At 34.3% G+C, this 15,240-nt stretch overlaps 3 protein-coding genes and 1 long non-coding RNA gene across 6 annotated transcripts; 1 reads left to right on the top strand and 3 right to left on the bottom strand.

The window, feature by feature from the left end:
• Window positions 1-1,106: 1,106 nt before the first annotated feature.
• LOC103869473 (glycoprotein 3-alpha-L-fucosyltransferase A) lies at window positions 1,107-4,221 on the bottom strand. The gene is made up of 7 exons (XM_009147561.3): window positions 3,850-4,221; window positions 3,201-3,361; window positions 2,852-3,093; window positions 2,658-2,762; window positions 1,930-2,086; window positions 1,622-1,849; window positions 1,107-1,533 (listed from the first exon to the last, which is right to left on the bottom strand). The coding sequence occupies exons 1-7, from the start codon at window positions 4,219-4,221 to the stop codon at window positions 1,278-1,280; spliced, it is 1,521 nt and encodes a 506-aa protein (XP_009145809.1). The 3' UTR covers window positions 1,107-1,277.
• Window positions 4,222-4,458: 237 nt separating this feature from the next.
• On the bottom strand, window positions 4,459-6,170 carry LOC117133999. The gene is made up of 2 exons (XR_004458102.1): window positions 5,663-6,170; window positions 4,459-5,351 (listed from the first exon to the last, which is right to left on the bottom strand). It is a non-coding gene; the product is annotated as an uncharacterized LOC117133999 (long non-coding RNA).
• Window positions 6,171-6,514: 344 nt separating this feature from the next.
• Window positions 6,515-9,377, top strand: LOC103869470 (ABSCISIC ACID-INSENSITIVE 5-like protein 7). Of its 3 annotated transcripts, none has more exons than XM_009147556.3 (5): window positions 6,515-6,715; window positions 7,450-8,544; window positions 8,646-8,717; window positions 8,817-8,846; window positions 9,048-9,377. In XM_009147556.3, exons 2-5 carry the CDS (start codon window positions 7,498-7,500, stop codon window positions 9,123-9,125), a joined length of 1,227 nt encoding a protein of 408 aa, XP_009145804.1. In that variant the 5' UTR covers window positions 6,515-6,715; window positions 7,450-7,497; the 3' UTR covers window positions 9,126-9,377. The 3 variants fall into 3 exon arrangements, with proteins under 3 accessions (XP_009145804.1, XP_009145807.1, XP_009145805.1); XM_009147559.3 differs by having other exon boundaries at window positions 6,517-6,715; window positions 9,051-9,377; XM_009147557.3 differs by having other exon boundaries at window positions 6,566-6,720.
• Window positions 9,378-9,385: 8 nt separating this feature from the next.
• On the bottom strand, window positions 9,386-12,218 carry LOC103869471 (probable receptor-like protein kinase At1g49730). The gene is made up of 8 exons (XM_009147560.3): window positions 11,960-12,218; window positions 11,298-11,837; window positions 10,945-11,223; window positions 10,554-10,868; window positions 10,407-10,474; window positions 10,234-10,323; window positions 10,068-10,152; window positions 9,386-9,968 (listed from the first exon to the last, which is right to left on the bottom strand). Exons 1-8 carry the CDS (start codon window positions 12,039-12,041, stop codon window positions 9,484-9,486), a joined length of 1,944 nt encoding a protein of 647 aa, XP_009145808.1. The 5' UTR covers window positions 12,042-12,218; the 3' UTR covers window positions 9,386-9,483.
• Between the last annotated feature and the right edge of the window lie 3,022 nt (window positions 12,219-15,240).

Here is a 15,240-nt window from a genome sequence, read left to right as displayed (position 1 = left end):
ATAAATCATAGTAAACGGAATCCAAGATCTATGGTTCTATATTATCCATGATATGATGATAATGTCATGTGTGCTTAGTAAATTATAAGGGTGTTTTAAAAAGTAATAATGGGTCTAAATATCACGCAAAATAAACCCTAAGAACTTTTATCAAACTTATAAAAAAAAAATCTGAATCGGTTGTACGAACTAGGTATGGTTATAAAAAGTTCCAATTTTTCGTAAAAACATTTTGTGGTTTCCCTAAAATTATAAGAATTAAGTTGCGATACTAAAAAATTCTGGTATTAGAGAACTTTTCTTATAATTTAGTGTATAATTTAACTACAAATACTGCATTACTGCTTGTTAAACATAGACTATACAGTACAACGGAATAAAAGCACTGTTGTTTATGACTTTATCTTATCCATGAAAATTATATTACAATTTTTTTTTGAATTATATATCTGTACAATTTTAAAAACCTATTATTATATGCCATCTGCTGTCAAAAATAAATATCATTTAGCTTAAACAATTATTTTAGTTCCATTTTTTATATTTTGATTTCAGAACCAATATAACCTACATCGATAAAACAATATTTTAAAATGTATAATTAAATAAGGTTCTCATTAATGAGAATATTTACAAGACTGTCATTCTCTTAGACTAGTTTATTAACAAATTACAACTGCAAATTTTGTTTGCAGTCATCAAAACACCTACCGACCTAGAATCAAGAATGCGTAATCCTCCCACACCTGGTTCAAAGATCCAAAGTTAAAAGGATTTAATCGGTTGATTTGTAAAACGATATACATTTATCAAGATAAAGACAGTGCAAATGACACAACAACATGAGACAAAAACTAAAGAAGAAGAAGTTGCATGATGAGGCAAAATCCAAAAAGACTTTTAGTCAAAGATCATGCTCGAGGCAAATCAGACAGTGGGTTCTCTGTCAATGTAAGAGAAAATCTGATTTATAGATTTTCCCACTTACATTCCATATCATCATCATCATGACTTGTATAAAGCTTTTTTACACACATACAATGAAAGAAACAAAGGAAATCTTTTTTTTTTCTTGTAAAATCAGAAAACATGTCAAACAAGTAAAAGATCCATGCAATATTTTTTAACTCTGTTAAAGCTGATGTGAAGATGTTAGTGTCTCTACACAATCTTCTTGAAGATATGAACCAAACAAGACAAATAAACAAATTGTTATATATTTTTTTTTTGAAGATACACTTTTATCTTTCAACTTAACCAGGTCTGAATAAAAAAACTTAGACAAATACAACTTCGAATTTGGGACAAGGGTTACTCTGTATGTGAGTACTAAGACTTGAGTTTTTTCCGAATTTGAAGTTGTAAAGGGCTTGTCTTTGAGTCAGACCAAGCGGGTACATTGCGTGTACTCTAAGCACACCATCTCCCCTTAAGCTCGCGGGCCTTTCCTTCTTCCATATCGGTTCATGTCTAAGAGACTTAAACTTTGTGAGAACCGCAGATTCCAAAGCTTCCAGAGTCAGATCACCATCCCTGTCCGAACATAGCGAGAAGAACAAGTAAAAGTAACGCTCCAAGCTTTAGATTAAGGGCTGAACAAGCAAATTAATACTGGCTTTACCTTAAAAAGATGGATTCCATATCAAACGTGCCTCGTTCTCTAACAAACAAATGATAAACTGTCTCTGAGCCTCTGGTGCATTTGCAGGGTCGTTTCTTGAACTCATGACTCTTCTCTTCTTGCTCACGGATCCTTGTAGCCACGAAAATGCAGAGACGGCAAGAGGAGTGTACAGCAGCCATATCAACAAGTGCCTTGAAAGAATCTGAAGGGCCTTCATGTTTCCATCTAAAATAAAAATAAAACAAAGCTTGTGATGCTTTTCATTATGTCTGAACATGTTTTCTAATATTCTACATTTACCGCACCTTAGCATCATATTATAAGCGTCAGGATTATCTGCAAGATATTTCATTCTCTTTGCAACTGGCTCTATATCAGTCATCTGTTTAATGTGAAGGATTGAATCAGGAGATGGTGCAAATTCTTGAATATTTGGAGCACCAACAACCACAGGGACAGACCCTATAAGCAGAAATTGGTCATAAGTTGCTCTTTAGAAACAGATAACAGGACAGCCTCAACGCTCTCATATTGATGATTTACGTTATATATAGTTCTGCCTATCATCGTTCATTGATTGAAATAACAATTAGCTCAGACATGCAAGTTGACTACCAGTGGCTAACCTAGTCTTGGGCATATTATTCAAGCCCAAAAACCGGAGCGGAACAGAACCGAGAAAACCAAAACTGGAATGAAATTTACAAAAACCCAAACGGTTCCTGTTTCTCTAAGCCCAAAAAAAAAACAGAACTGAACCCGAATATCCGAAATATAATTAATATATTAATTATTATTATTAAAATAGTTATTTATAAAAAAAGGATCCAAAACCACAAATCTTTATGGTTTTTCCGGGTTAAACTCGGGGTTTTGGAGATTTTTATGTTTTTCGGTTTTAAACCCGAACCAAATACAAATTATTTCTAATCCCAACGCTGAGCTAACCAGTGGTCGTCTGCTCATATAGTTCTCTTCGAAGCAAACAGTAAAGTTGAAAGATCAGCAGATAGAGATGGAGAGATGTATATACCAGCGACAAGAGATTGGAAGAACTTCTCGGTGACATAATCCTCCTCGTTGGTGTTCTCAAAAGCTAGACTGAACTTATAATGCTTAAGAGCTTCAACCTTCTCCACTGCAAACAATTTAAGTTGTATTGGTTCAAGAACTTCAAAGATACAGTCATAGCACAGAACATTTCGCTAGCAATGACTCGATACATACCTCTCTCATTACGGTTCCGGTGACAAGTACCATAAGAATCAATCGTAACATTCGCCTCCATCAAGGCTTCAAGAGCTTGCAGCCTAAAATTCTGAGCAATACAATTGGAAATGAAAGCAGCAGCAAGAGCTTTCTCGGTCTTTGGCTGCACTGGAGCCATAACATCATACTCCGCCCATGAGAAGTACCCAACGGGAACATCTGATGACAGACTAGTTGTCATCACAATATCATAACCCTTCCTGATGAACAACAGAACATTAAAAAAGAGTCAGATAATACTTTTTACGAGGCATTCTACATGTAGTCTAGAGAGTATTAAAGTCCTGTAAAGATTGTGCTTACCCACCGTCGTGCCTGAGCAAGATTGTTCTGAAGGTAGTATCTTGCTGATTCCATGGAACGTAGTATACTGAGTGTTCCAGGTTGATGACTTAATCCAAACGCTGCATCTGGGGTTTTATTTGATTTCATTCCAATTGCGCAATCAACTGAGCACGATTCAAAGTCCTACAATTTGTAGAGGAATGAAGTCAATCAGAAGTAGAAATTCCCCAAGGATCCCACAGGGAAAGTTTAGTTCTTTGTTTCAATAGATTACAAATACTTGTATCCCAAGCAATGCTTAAAAAAAGTGTTCTAAAAATCAGTACAGGCGACGTCTAGGCAGCAAATAAAAAAAATCAGTTTAGACGTCCGCCTAATCAATTATCTTACAGCCTAGCTATTTTTTGAAAAACATAGCTTATTTAAAGCTCAAAGACTTTTGATCATTAGATGGTCTGTCACAGACCCGGACACTGTTATCATCATCCATCATCTAACAGCTAGATAACAACAAGCAAAGCCTAAAATTTTGAGTAAGCTCAGAATAACATGATCAGATCAAAGTGGCTTAAGATTACCAAAAAGATCATAGTATTGAAAACAAACATCTCACATTCATCATTCTGATTCATGTATGAATAAAAAAAAAAACAATTGAGAAGGAATGTAACCTTGTCACCACCGTAGATAAAGATGGGATCTTTACTGAAATTCCTAGCGTAACTCATTGTATCCTCTCTCTCCAACCACTCCTCGCACCTCTCCATTCCCGACACATTCTTCAAACCGGACGATTTAGTCGGAGATTGCTTGTCCGAAGGCGACTTGGCGAAAAAGCCCGTTAATGTATCGAGCAAAGAGGCGTTATCGAGGCGACCCATAGACGCGATCTCGACGAGGACGACGATGGCCACGCAGATTGGCAAAAAGCTGGAAACTTTGCGCCGGAGAGAGGAAGGGGACGAAGAGGAGGCATTGGCTACGGGTAATCCTTCGTGGGTCGATCCAATTTTGGGTCCTCGGAGATTGGAGAAAACGCCCATCGGTTGTTGTTGTTGTACGAATAATGAAATTGTTGGCTTGTACTTGCCTTGTTAAAAACGAGTACTTGCTATTTCAAGTACTTGATCAAAAATAAATCACTTGCAAGCTACTTGCTTTGTTCTATTACTTATTATTTACGAGTATTTGTGAACTATTTACGAGTTTTTTGGAATATTTAAGAACTATTTACTAAATAATACTCTATTAGAAATAGACATAAAAATTTGTTTTGTTTATTCTACTTGAAAATTTAGTTATATGATTTGTTATTACATGTTACTTGTTTAGAGAAGACATTTTTGTTATCGTATAAATTATACAATGTTTATATCGAAAGATGCATATATATTTTTTATTTGTCTTCTTTATATAATACTTGACTAGAAGACAACGATTATTTAAAAATCAAGATGAATACGAAACAAGTAACAAGTATAAAAAGAGTAATGAATAACTGAAACTGAAATTATTAATGGAATTGTTGATTCCACTCATTTCATTTATTCACTAGGGTTTATTTTGTGAAACAAAAAGAATGAATTTTTCAAAGGATTTTCATTTTTGTTTCATTCCAAAAATGAAATATATGGAATTGTTTTGGAATGGTACTCATTGTGTCTGGTAAATATTTTATGGAATATATGGAATTATTTTGAAATGGTATTCATTATAACTGATAAATATTTTATGGAATGTTATGAAATGATACATTCCAAACAAATCTATTCCACAAAATTGCATTCCAGTTACAGCCAATATTTGTGTCGAATCTTAAATACAAGTAAAAGAAAAGACAAATATAAACAAATAATTAATAGATCATGTAACAAATAGCAAGTAGTGGGGCAAGTAACGGGGCGTAACGAGTCAAGTACTAAAAATTATAATGATACTTGATACTTAACTTGGTCTTGCAAGTAATGAAAATTGTCGACTTGTTACTTGCCTTGACAACACTGAATACTTGAATTTTCAAAGTGGATACGAGTCAAATAGCAAGTTTAAGGCGAGTAACGAGTAATGATGCCCAGCTCTACTCAGTACTAGCCGGGCAAAGCTTGAGTAACCAAATGATGATCATCTGTACGAGTCGTGAATTGCGATGATTGCATAAACTTGTATATTGAGACTGTAGTCCTGTTCTTTTGGTGAACGCCGCTAGTTGCGGCAGCGACTGAAAATTATAGTGCAAACGAAGGCAAATTCAACGGCACGGAAGATTAAAATGGACGCTAATAAACAGCCGGATGTACGAAATATATAGAAGCAACTGACGCTGAAATATTCTGCGTTCGTTTTAGTCATTGCGATCAGCCGCAGCGTCAAGAAAAGCAAGCTGGCGTTGTTTCATGAGGGCTGTGTTGTGCTGTGTTTTGCGGTGGTGATGTTTGAATTTTCAGACGCAGACGCAGATTGTGGCGTTCACCAAAAGAACATGACTTGTATCATGGTTTTATCATGCTCGCTCTAATAACGTCGGTCTAACGTAGCAAAAGTAGATGTTTCTTATTGAATATAAAACAGAAAATCAAACCAAATAATGTAATTAATTTCCTAATGAGGAAATAATACAACTTTTCTGTATATGGAAGTGATGATCTTAGAGTCCACGCAATAGTGCCCTTTACTGTTTTGTTTTAAGAGACTGGTGTGATAATTTCATTGGCTTGTAAGTTGTAACCAAAATGGGCACTCAGAAAGAAAGCACCACCACTTCTATATGATAAAAGGGATGCTTTCTACAATTTGAGATCCTTCATGATCAAATAAAGTAAACACAAAATAATGTAATATATTATCCTAGATCACAACTATCCTTAAAATGGATCCATATCATAAATCTATATTATCATCTGGTTAACCTTAATCACTTTGTGAGATTTATAGTCTTCTCCCCTTATCTATCTTTTATGGATAATATCTTATCTAATATGGACATTTAGTATGGTCTTATCTAATGGGTGAAATTAGCAAATTGTTGAAAAATAGATCAATCCTTATCGCCAACCATTTTGAAAACTATACATATATTTTATAAGTAATTCAGTAATTGTTATTAATATACCCAAATATTCAACATTTGATTTAACATTTGATTTAACTAAAAAAAAAAAAATCCAAGCACGATCTCCAACCACTCGAATCCTCATTGTCAGAAGGCAAAAACAAAACGAACGGTCCATAATATTCCACGTTACGTTATCTAATTGGCTAATATATTAAAAGCATAAAAAAATTAAGAGTCTTTTTTATCATTGGTCCACTATGTTGAAACAAATAATGAATATCTAATTATAAATTATAATGTTAAAGTATAGAATAAAAAATAAATAAAAAAAAAAGAAAATTTGGGAGAAGAGAAAAAGAAAAAAGCTTTCACCCTTTAAAATGGCGGATCGTGTCGAGATGGCAACAACACACTTGTCGTCTCACCCAGCAGAGTCTCTGGTGGTTTCTCCGTTGCGAATCTAAATTCTCGAGAAATATAATTAGGTAAGGTAAGGTACTATATATTATTAGACCTGGTCGGATCTGTCTTTGTCGGATTATCCACTTGACATGTCTTCTATGCTTAACATCTGTTCTTGTTTTGTTGTTTGTGTGTGTTTGAATCAGATTAAATTAGTAACCTAGTGAAATTACAGTCAAAAGAGATAGTCTTTTCGATCTGATTCTAGTTTTTTTTATTCAATCGATTACTTAAGAGAAATGGGATTTGCTTTTCCTCTGGATCTTGGAGTACATCTTTCTCATGCTTGTTCATGAAATGGAGTTTCTTCCTGCATTAACTTTGCTTAATTATTATAATTTGAGAGTCCTCTGAAGATACAGACAAGATGTGACAAGTGTTCTGTTCAGTTTATCTCTGTAGCAATTTTGCTGATATGGTTCATATTTATGGGTCGTTGAGAAGACACTGTATCTGGTATGAACTCATTTTGCTCAAAAGGTCTTTTCTTTTTATTGCATAAACGTTATCTGAAGATCTTCTATTATTGATTTGACTTTCATTTGCGTTTACATGTGTGTGTACACATTTATTTATGTGGTTTGTCTAGTTTTGTTGCTTTTCTTCTCTTTACTTACTCTAGATATGGTTGTGAACATGCAATATGTGTCACTTAGCTCAGATCTTTTTTAATGTCATGGATTCTTAGCATTTTGTTATCTACTCTAACTTCTTTACCTTTGACTCTTTTTCTTAATGGTGTTTAACCTCTTAAAAGGAAGCGATTTAGAGCTTTGGTTTCATTGAGTGAACCAACACAAGGAATATGGGAACTCAGATCAATTTCAACAACTTAGGAGGTGGTGGTGGTGGTGGTGACCCTGGTGGGGAAGGATTTAACCAGATGAAGGCAACAGATACTGCATATCCCTTGGCGAGACAGTCTTCGCTTTACTCACGAACGTTTGATGAGCTTCAGAGCTTACTAGGTGGACCTGGAAAAGATTACGGGTCGATGAACATGGATGAACTCTTGAAGAGCATATGGACTGCTGAGGAAGCTCAGGCCATGTCCATGACCATGACTTCTTCAGCTGCTACAACGATGGTGCAACCTGGTGGGAATCTCCAGAGGCAAGGCTCGTTGACGTTGCCTAGAACGATTAGTCAGAAGACTGTTGATGAGGTCTGGAAATGTCTGATCACCAAAGACGGTGGAGGTAGCAGCGGAGGTGGCGGTGGTGAGTCTAATAATGCTCCTCAGAGGCAGCAGACTTTAGGGGAAATGACACTTGAGGACTTTCTGTTCCGGGCTGGAGTTGTAAGAGAAGATAACAACTCTTCACAGCAGATGGGTCAGGTCACCGGAAACAATAACAACGGCTTTTATGGTAACAACGGAGCTCCTGGGGGATTAGGCTTTGAGTTTGGTCAGACAAATCAAAACACCATATCATTCAACAATGGTACAATGCAGCAGCAGCAGTTTCAACAACAGCCACAACAGCAGTCACGGCAGCAGCTGAATCAGTCACTTCCGCAGCAGCAGCGGGTGCCTCAGACCATTTTTCCTAAACAAGCAAATGTAGCATTTACTGGGCCGGTGGGTATGGTCAACAAGAGTTTTAATGGGGCTGTGAATAATTCACTGAACAATACTAATGGTTTAGCTAGTTTCGGAGGAACCGGGGTCACTGTTGCAGCAACGTCTCCAGGGACAAGCAGCGCAGAAAACAACTCTCTGTCGCCAGTTCCTTATGTGCTTAATCGAGGAAGAAGAAGCAATACTGGTCTAGAGAAGGTTATCGAGAGGAGGCAAAGGAGAATGATCAAGAACCGAGAATCAGCTGCTAGATCAAGAGCTCGAAAGCAGGTTAGTAGTAATAACCTTACCAAACCGCAAACGTGTTCTTTCTATCCTGAAACACTTGAAGTACTAAGATGTTTTTATCTTCCATTACTCATTAATTGCAGGCTTACACCTTGGAACTGGAAGCTGAAATTGAAAAGCTCAAGAAAGTTAATCAAGAATTGCAGAGAAAACAGGTATCTAAATCGACTACCTGTCACTGTTTCTTTGCTTCTCCATCTCAGAATATAGTAGCCGCTTGGTTCTGAAACTGAGCTATTCCTCTTATGTTGCAGGCTGAAATGATGGAAATGCAGAAGAATGAGGTAACTATTAAGAACTTCATTTGTTTTCATAAGTTTTGACTCTGCAGCATCATAAGAACTAAATTGAAAAGAAAAAACATAAAATCTCTAATGGTTATTGGTATCCAGATCTTATACTTGTCAACATTTTTTTGCTACCCTCTTCCTTTGATTATCCTGAATTTGATTATGTTGCTCACGACTACTGCTTTTTTGAATTAGCAGCTGAAGGAATCGTCGAAGAAACCATGGGGCAGCAAAAGACAATGCTTGAGAAGGACATTAACCGGTCCATGGTGATATCAGAACAAAGCAACAAGAACCAGACACCATTTGGCATGGGATTAATGTAATAGACAGATAGTGCTACATGTGCAGGAGATTAAGAGAATGTTATTAAATGGAAATCTAGGTTACATAGTAGGACAAGTTTTCATTATGCATAAAAACATATTTTGTTCCATGGCCTTCATTAGCCTAGTGTTTAGTCTTTAGATGATAATCATCCCTTTTGTGTTTTCTAGTTTATAAAAAGACATCCTTGTTTATATATATCACTCTTGACTCTGTTAGAAAACATATATATTCCAAAAAATTGCAATTAGAAAACAAGTTGATTATTATCCAAAATACCAAATTTCTAGAAGTGACTTAAGACTCAAAAGGAGAGACCATTCGGTGGAGAGCCAGTTTCAAGCAGGAAACTCCTGCTACAATGCGACCTTGAAGTAGTACTAGAGGAAGAAGCCAACCCTGAGTCACCACCACCTCTCAGTGACCTCCCTTTGTGCTCTTCAACCGCCATTGCAAGCTCCATATGCAACGGATCACAGCTCTCACACAACAGCCTCAAGACTTGCTTGATCGATGGCCTTGCTACGCCTTCTTTCTCAGTGCACCATCTCACAACCGCCACCACTGTCTCCAGCTGCTCACCGTCTATGCAGTCTTTGATTCTCGGATCCACCAGATCCACCCTTCTTGATTCTGATACCAGTAAAGGCTGTGACATTTCCACCCGATTCCTGCCTTCGTCGACAGCTCTTCTCCCTGTTATGATCTCTAGCAACACCACTCCGTAGCTGTACACGTCGCTCTTCTCTGTCAGTTCTTGTGTTACAACATACTCTGGATCTACATAGCCTGAAACAACTCAGATTTCAAACTGTTTTAGTCTTTTCTATTGATCTTTTGGTAAGCTTTCAAGACAAGAATAGGTGATGTTCCTTTGTATATACAGACCTGGAGTTCCACGGATATCAGTATTAATAGGTTCAAAACAAACGGAGCCATCTCTTGAAGCATGTGCAAGGCCAAAATCTGCAAGCTGCATTGTAAAAAGGAAAATCAATTTCCTTATTAGGTGAAACTAACAGACAAGTCAATGAGAAAGATATGTGAGACACACCTTAGCAACAAAGTTGTCGTCGAGTAATATGTTGCTTGACTTTATGTCTCTGTGACATAAAGGTGGGTCACAGTATAGATGAAGGTATTCCTGAAAGAACAGATAAAATATCCAGACAAGAACAGTAATAAGAACCATATAATATCAGTTTGATGAAGGCTTTAGAAATTTACCAGAGCATTAGCCACATCGATTGCGATTTTCATCCTAGTTGCCCAACTAAGTGGAGGTTTCTCTGTGGCTACACAGAAGTGAAGAACAAAGGTTCAAGATTCTGAAGCAAAAGTCAATAACATAGCACAAGAAAATCATGAGCATACAATGTAGATGATCCGTCAAGCTCCCATTGGCCATATACTCGTAGACAAGGAACCTCTCGTTCTTCTTAGTACAAAAGCCTTTCAAAGCAACTAGATGGCGGTGATGCAGCCTGGCTAGAAGCTCAATCTCTCTGCAAAACTCATCATCCGCTTGTTCAGAGCTCCTCTTCATCCTTTTCACAGCTGCAACCAACCCATTACTAAACTCACCTCTATGAACAGTCCCAAACCCCCCACTGCCAATCACACTGCTGAACTCTTTAGTTGCTTTCCTTATCTCCCTGTAGCTAAATTTCCTAAAAGCCAACGAACTACCTGCAAACAAAAAACAAACCACACGTTTGTTTCTTTAAACGTGCTCTAAACACCTCACTAGAAGAACTTTACACACCTTCATGAATCATCATCACTTTAGGGAGGGTCTTCGTTGGATTATGATCCTTGCCCTCGGAGTCATCATCATCAAGCTCCCGTTTCTTTCTTTGGATAAGAACTATTAACACGGCGAGCATCATAACAGAAAACACTGTAACAGCGATCCCAATAGCCGGAACCACCGTCAAGTGATAACCATGGTGACTTCTTCTTGGAGACAGAACAAGATCATCATTGCCACTTGGACTATCAGCTACCACTGGAACTGGAGAAGCTTCTGGACTCAATGGAAACTCTGAGCAGAAGACATCAAACAACTCAGAAAAAAAAAACAAAACAATGATTTATGAATGACAACTTGACACATACCTGGAGTGGTGGTAAGCTCAGACACGTTAAAGAAGCAGCTAGCAAGCTCAAGAGCAGAACTACTATCAACACGGCTAGCTAAAGCAGCGTAGGTCGCATCCCTACAAGTACTCATCTTAATGTTATTCCCTCTATCCACCAAACTACGAATGTAAGTGATACCAGAGTTCAAGCAGCTCTTGCAACGAAACGGCAGCTCGCAGTTTCTTGAAACATCTCCAAACTTTGGGGACTGAAGCATTTGAGTAACAGTGGTGAGACCTTCGCAGTCGTAGCTGACGAGGATCTTGGTCCCTAGTCCGCAGAAGAGCGTCGCGTTAGTTGGGATGCCGTAGAGCTCCATGGTTCTTGAGATGGTGGTGATGCAGATGGAGGTTAACTCTGGTGCCACTCCGAGATCCGCCGTGTGGTTAGCGTAGCGGGAGACGGATACGGCGACGAAGGCGTTCATGTAGCGGCAGCATTTGGCTCTGTCGGCGTTGGTGGAGCAGACGGAGGCGACGAGAGTGAAGTTTGATGAGGTCAAGTCCAGTGGACATTCTGTGAAAGAACTCACAAAGGTTAAAAACTTTTTTCAAGAAAATCAAGATTAGGATTAGTAGTTAACTCTCTCTCTCCTAATCTAAGTCTTGAAAGATTATAATGCTAATCAAGAATCAAACCTGCTTCTGTTGGTGAAGGCAGTTGATGGAATCCAAGAACTGAGATGAATGTGAGCAAGAGAGCTTGCTTGTGAAGCACCATGGGGGAAGAAAGAGAGAGAGACTTTACTAAAGAGAGAGGTCAATGGCAAGAGTCGCCTGAGAGAATGACAGTTGAAGGAAATGTTTTAGTGACAATGAGACTGAGGAAGAGCCCAGATTTGCCTATTTTTCTTGTTACTTATGAAAACGACGAAACCACAAGAGACACCCCTAATTTACCATTCTCTTATGTTTTTAGCCGCAAAGTTCGTTCATTTGCTTAAAACACCCCCATGAATAATTGAATATATGCTTTGTTCTAACTTCTAGTTATCGAATATATTGAGATTTGAGAACTTTTTATGTGTGACCCTTATCAGACAAGCATTGTTTTCTACTTTTTTGTAAAAACTAAACTTTATCTACATGAAAAATACTCCCCTTATTTTTCTTGCTACCTTTATATATGCATAGCCTAATTAAACATAATGATTGCAATTGTTTGTTGTTTTGTAGCTTTTTTCCTACTCTTCCAAGTGGCTATAATGTCTTCGCTTGATTTTGTCAAGTAGAAACCATAGTTTTTGTTAATCCTAAGACATATAACAGCTTCTCTGAAACAAACAAGGCAATAAGTAACTATGTCGTAGAGGAATCTCCAGTGCTTCATATACATCTATATATAAAATAATATTTTTAAACAAATATTTATATTTGTATTCTTTACTAATTTTTGAAAATAATATTCTTTATATTTCCATTTTAATTTATTTATATTTATATTCTTTACTATTTTTCGAAAATAATATTAAAATAATATTTTTAAACAAATATACAACGACGTAATTGAATTCAGAAAATTATTATCTTATTATATAAAGCTTGGTTCTTCAAAGTTGCTAATTAAAAAGATCGTGACACATGGCAGTTATATAATTAAGATTGTAACATGTGTTAATACTGTTTTTTTTCTAAAATCATAAAAAAAAAAGATAATTGTAAAACAAAAATTTGATAGTAATTATCCTTTTTAAATATCTTAAACCAAAAAAATTGTAGAAGAATGCTTAATGTTAATTAAGAAGTTGCTAATTAACAAGATCGTGATACATGGCAGTTATATAATTAAGATTGTAACATGTTTTAATACTGTTTTTTTTCTAAAATCATATAAAAAAAAGATAATTGTAAAACAAAAATTTGATAGTAATTATCCTTTTTAAATATCTTAAACCAAAAAAATTGTAGAAGAATGCTTAATGTTAATTTTGTTTTATTGGTTTTTTCAAAGTTGTTAATTAACACGATCCCGACACATGACAGTTATATAATTTTATATAATTAAGGTTGTGACATGTGTTAATACATTTCTTTTTTTTCTATCATAAACCAAAAAAAAACTATATTCACACATTAACACGGTTTTCAGAAAAACAATAATAGTAATTTTCGTTTTTACAAATCCTATACCAAAAATGATTTGTACAAATAATTTATTTAATACTAATTTTCCTTTACTAAATTCATAAACCAAAAACTATTTGTACAAATAATTTTCCTTTTCTAAAATAATAAATAAAAGATAACTGTAAAAAAAATTGATAGTAATTATCCTTTTTAAATTCTTAAGCCAAATAATTGTAAAAGAGTGTTTACTTTTAATTTTCCTATATTAAAATCCGATTTTTCTGAAAACAGTAATAGTAATTTTCGTTTTTACAAACCCTATACCAAAAACGATTTGTACAAATAATTTATTTAATACTGATTTTCTTTTTCTAAAATCATAAAGAAAAGATAACTGTAAAAAATGTTAATAGTAATTATCCTCTTTTAAACTTTTAAACCAAAAAATTGTAAAAGAGTGTTTAATGTTAATTTTCCTTTATTCAAATCCTAATTAAAAAGATCATAAACCAAAAGGAACTACAGTTATTCATATTTAAAACTATAACAAAATAATTTTTAAATTTCTTATATTAAATTAAAATATCAAACAAAGTCCGTTGCAACACACAGGTCCAAATCGTGACTAGAGAGAATTGTAAAATTTTATTTAACAGTAATTTTTACTTCAAAATCTAATGATAAACATGATAGTAACAATTATTCAATTTACAAGAAAAATTGTAAAAATATTAATGATATTTAAAAAAAGGATTTTTGAAAATTGCAACATTTAAAAATAGTTAATATTAACTGTAAATAGTTATTTGAAAGAAATGTTTTTTTTAAACCCTAGACAAAATATAATAGTAAAATATTATGTAATATTAATTTCCTTTTCTAAAATCCTACAAAACTGTAAGAGAATATTTGATAGTAGTTTTTTTTATAAATAAAATCCTAAATAAAAGAAATTTGTATAATATTTTTAAGTCCTAACCAAAAATGAATTGTAAAACTTTATTTGATATTATTTTTAAGAGAGTGTTTGATGATGAACATGATACTAAAAATTATTTAATTAACAAAAGAATTGTAAAATTAGTATTGATACGAAATGTAAAAATAGCAATTTGAAAAATATTTATTAATAACTAAAATAAATTATTTGATAGCAATATTTTTTTTTATGAAATTCTAAAGAGAAAATAATTGTAATAGGTTATATGACAGAAATTTACCTTTTCTAAAATCTTAAACAAAATGTAAAAGAGTATTTAATATTTTTTTAATTGTAAATATAAAGGATATTTATAAAATTTAATGTTTTCTTTTAAAAAAAAATCCTAGCAAAATAAAATTTTAAAGACTTATTTAATAAAACATTAAATTAGTACATAAGAACACGTATAATGTTTTCATTGATTCGATTGGTATACTTAACTTTCATTTCGTTTTTACTTTTCATTTTTTATTTTCAGATTGGGTTCATTTTAAATGTTTATGTATAGTATTTTCTCCAATCCTTAGTATAAATTTTATAACAACTAATCTATGCACCATAATTATAAAATGCAAATTTTAACTTGAACTTATGTGTGAAAATGTTTTAATTATAAAATAAATCTCAAACAACATATGCAAAAAACAATCATAATACTATAATAAAATGATATATTATTTTATGTTTTTAATAAATTAAAACATCAAACAAAAATCCGTTACAATGCAACGGGCTCATATCTAGTTATTAATAAAACATAGAAATTATAAGAAAAATTAAATTTTTATTCTATATCTAAATGAAATGAAACTAGTCTCTATTTATAGATCTTCAAAAATGTTAAATTTTGGTATAATTTTTATTTTTAAAT

This window comes from Brassica rapa, chromosome A05 (assembly GCF_000309985.2).
Source record: "Brassica rapa cultivar Chiifu-401-42 chromosome A05, CAAS_Brap_v3.01, whole genome shotgun sequence".
In the NCBI taxonomy this organism is placed as follows: Eukaryota; Viridiplantae; Streptophyta; class Magnoliopsida; order Brassicales; family Brassicaceae; genus Brassica; species Brassica rapa.
Note: the sequence above shows the minus strand (reverse complement) of the source record. Positions and strands in the feature narration are given on the sequence as shown.

What these genes read in the sequence shown, in the direction of transcription:
- LOC103869473 (XM_009147561.3), bottom strand. Translation starts at nt 4,221, where the DNA reads ATGGGCGTTTTCTCCAATCTCCGAGGACCCAAAATTGGATCGACCCAC. An exon ending in TTATCTACGGTGGTGACAAG is followed by an intron (nt 3,362 to 3,849) that starts GTTACATTCCTT and finishes TACAAATTGTAG; the next exon opens with GACTTTGAATCGTGCTCAGT. An exon ending in GCTTATAATATGATGCTAAG is followed by an intron (nt 1,850 to 1,929) that starts GTGCGGTAAATG and finishes TTTTTATTTTAG; the next exon opens with ATGGAAACATGAAGGCCCTT.
- LOC103869470 (XM_009147556.3), top strand. Translation starts at nt 7,498, where the DNA reads ATGGGAACTCAGATCAATTTCAACAACTTAGGAGGTGGTGGTGGTGGT. An exon ending in GATCAAGAGCTCGAAAGCAG is followed by an intron (nt 8,545 to 8,645) that starts GTTAGTAGTAAT and finishes CATTAATTGCAG; the next exon opens with GCTTACACCTTGGAACTGGA. An exon ending in AAGAATTGCAGAGAAAACAG is followed by an intron (nt 8,718 to 8,816) that starts GTATCTAAATCG and finishes CTTATGTTGCAG; the next exon opens with GCTGAAATGATGGAAATGCA.
- LOC103869471 (XM_009147560.3), bottom strand. Translation starts at nt 12,041, where the DNA reads ATGGTGCTTCACAAGCAAGCTCTCTTGCTCACATTCATCTCAGTTCTT. An exon ending in TCGATGTGGCTAATGCTCTG is followed by an intron (nt 10,324 to 10,406) that starts GTAAATTTCTAA and finishes CTGTTCTTTCAG; the next exon opens with GAATACCTTCATCTATACTG. An exon ending in TGATATCCGTGGAACTCCAG is followed by an intron (nt 9,969 to 10,067) that starts GTCTGTATATAC and finishes GAGTTGTTTCAG; the next exon opens with GCTATGTAGATCCAGAGTAT.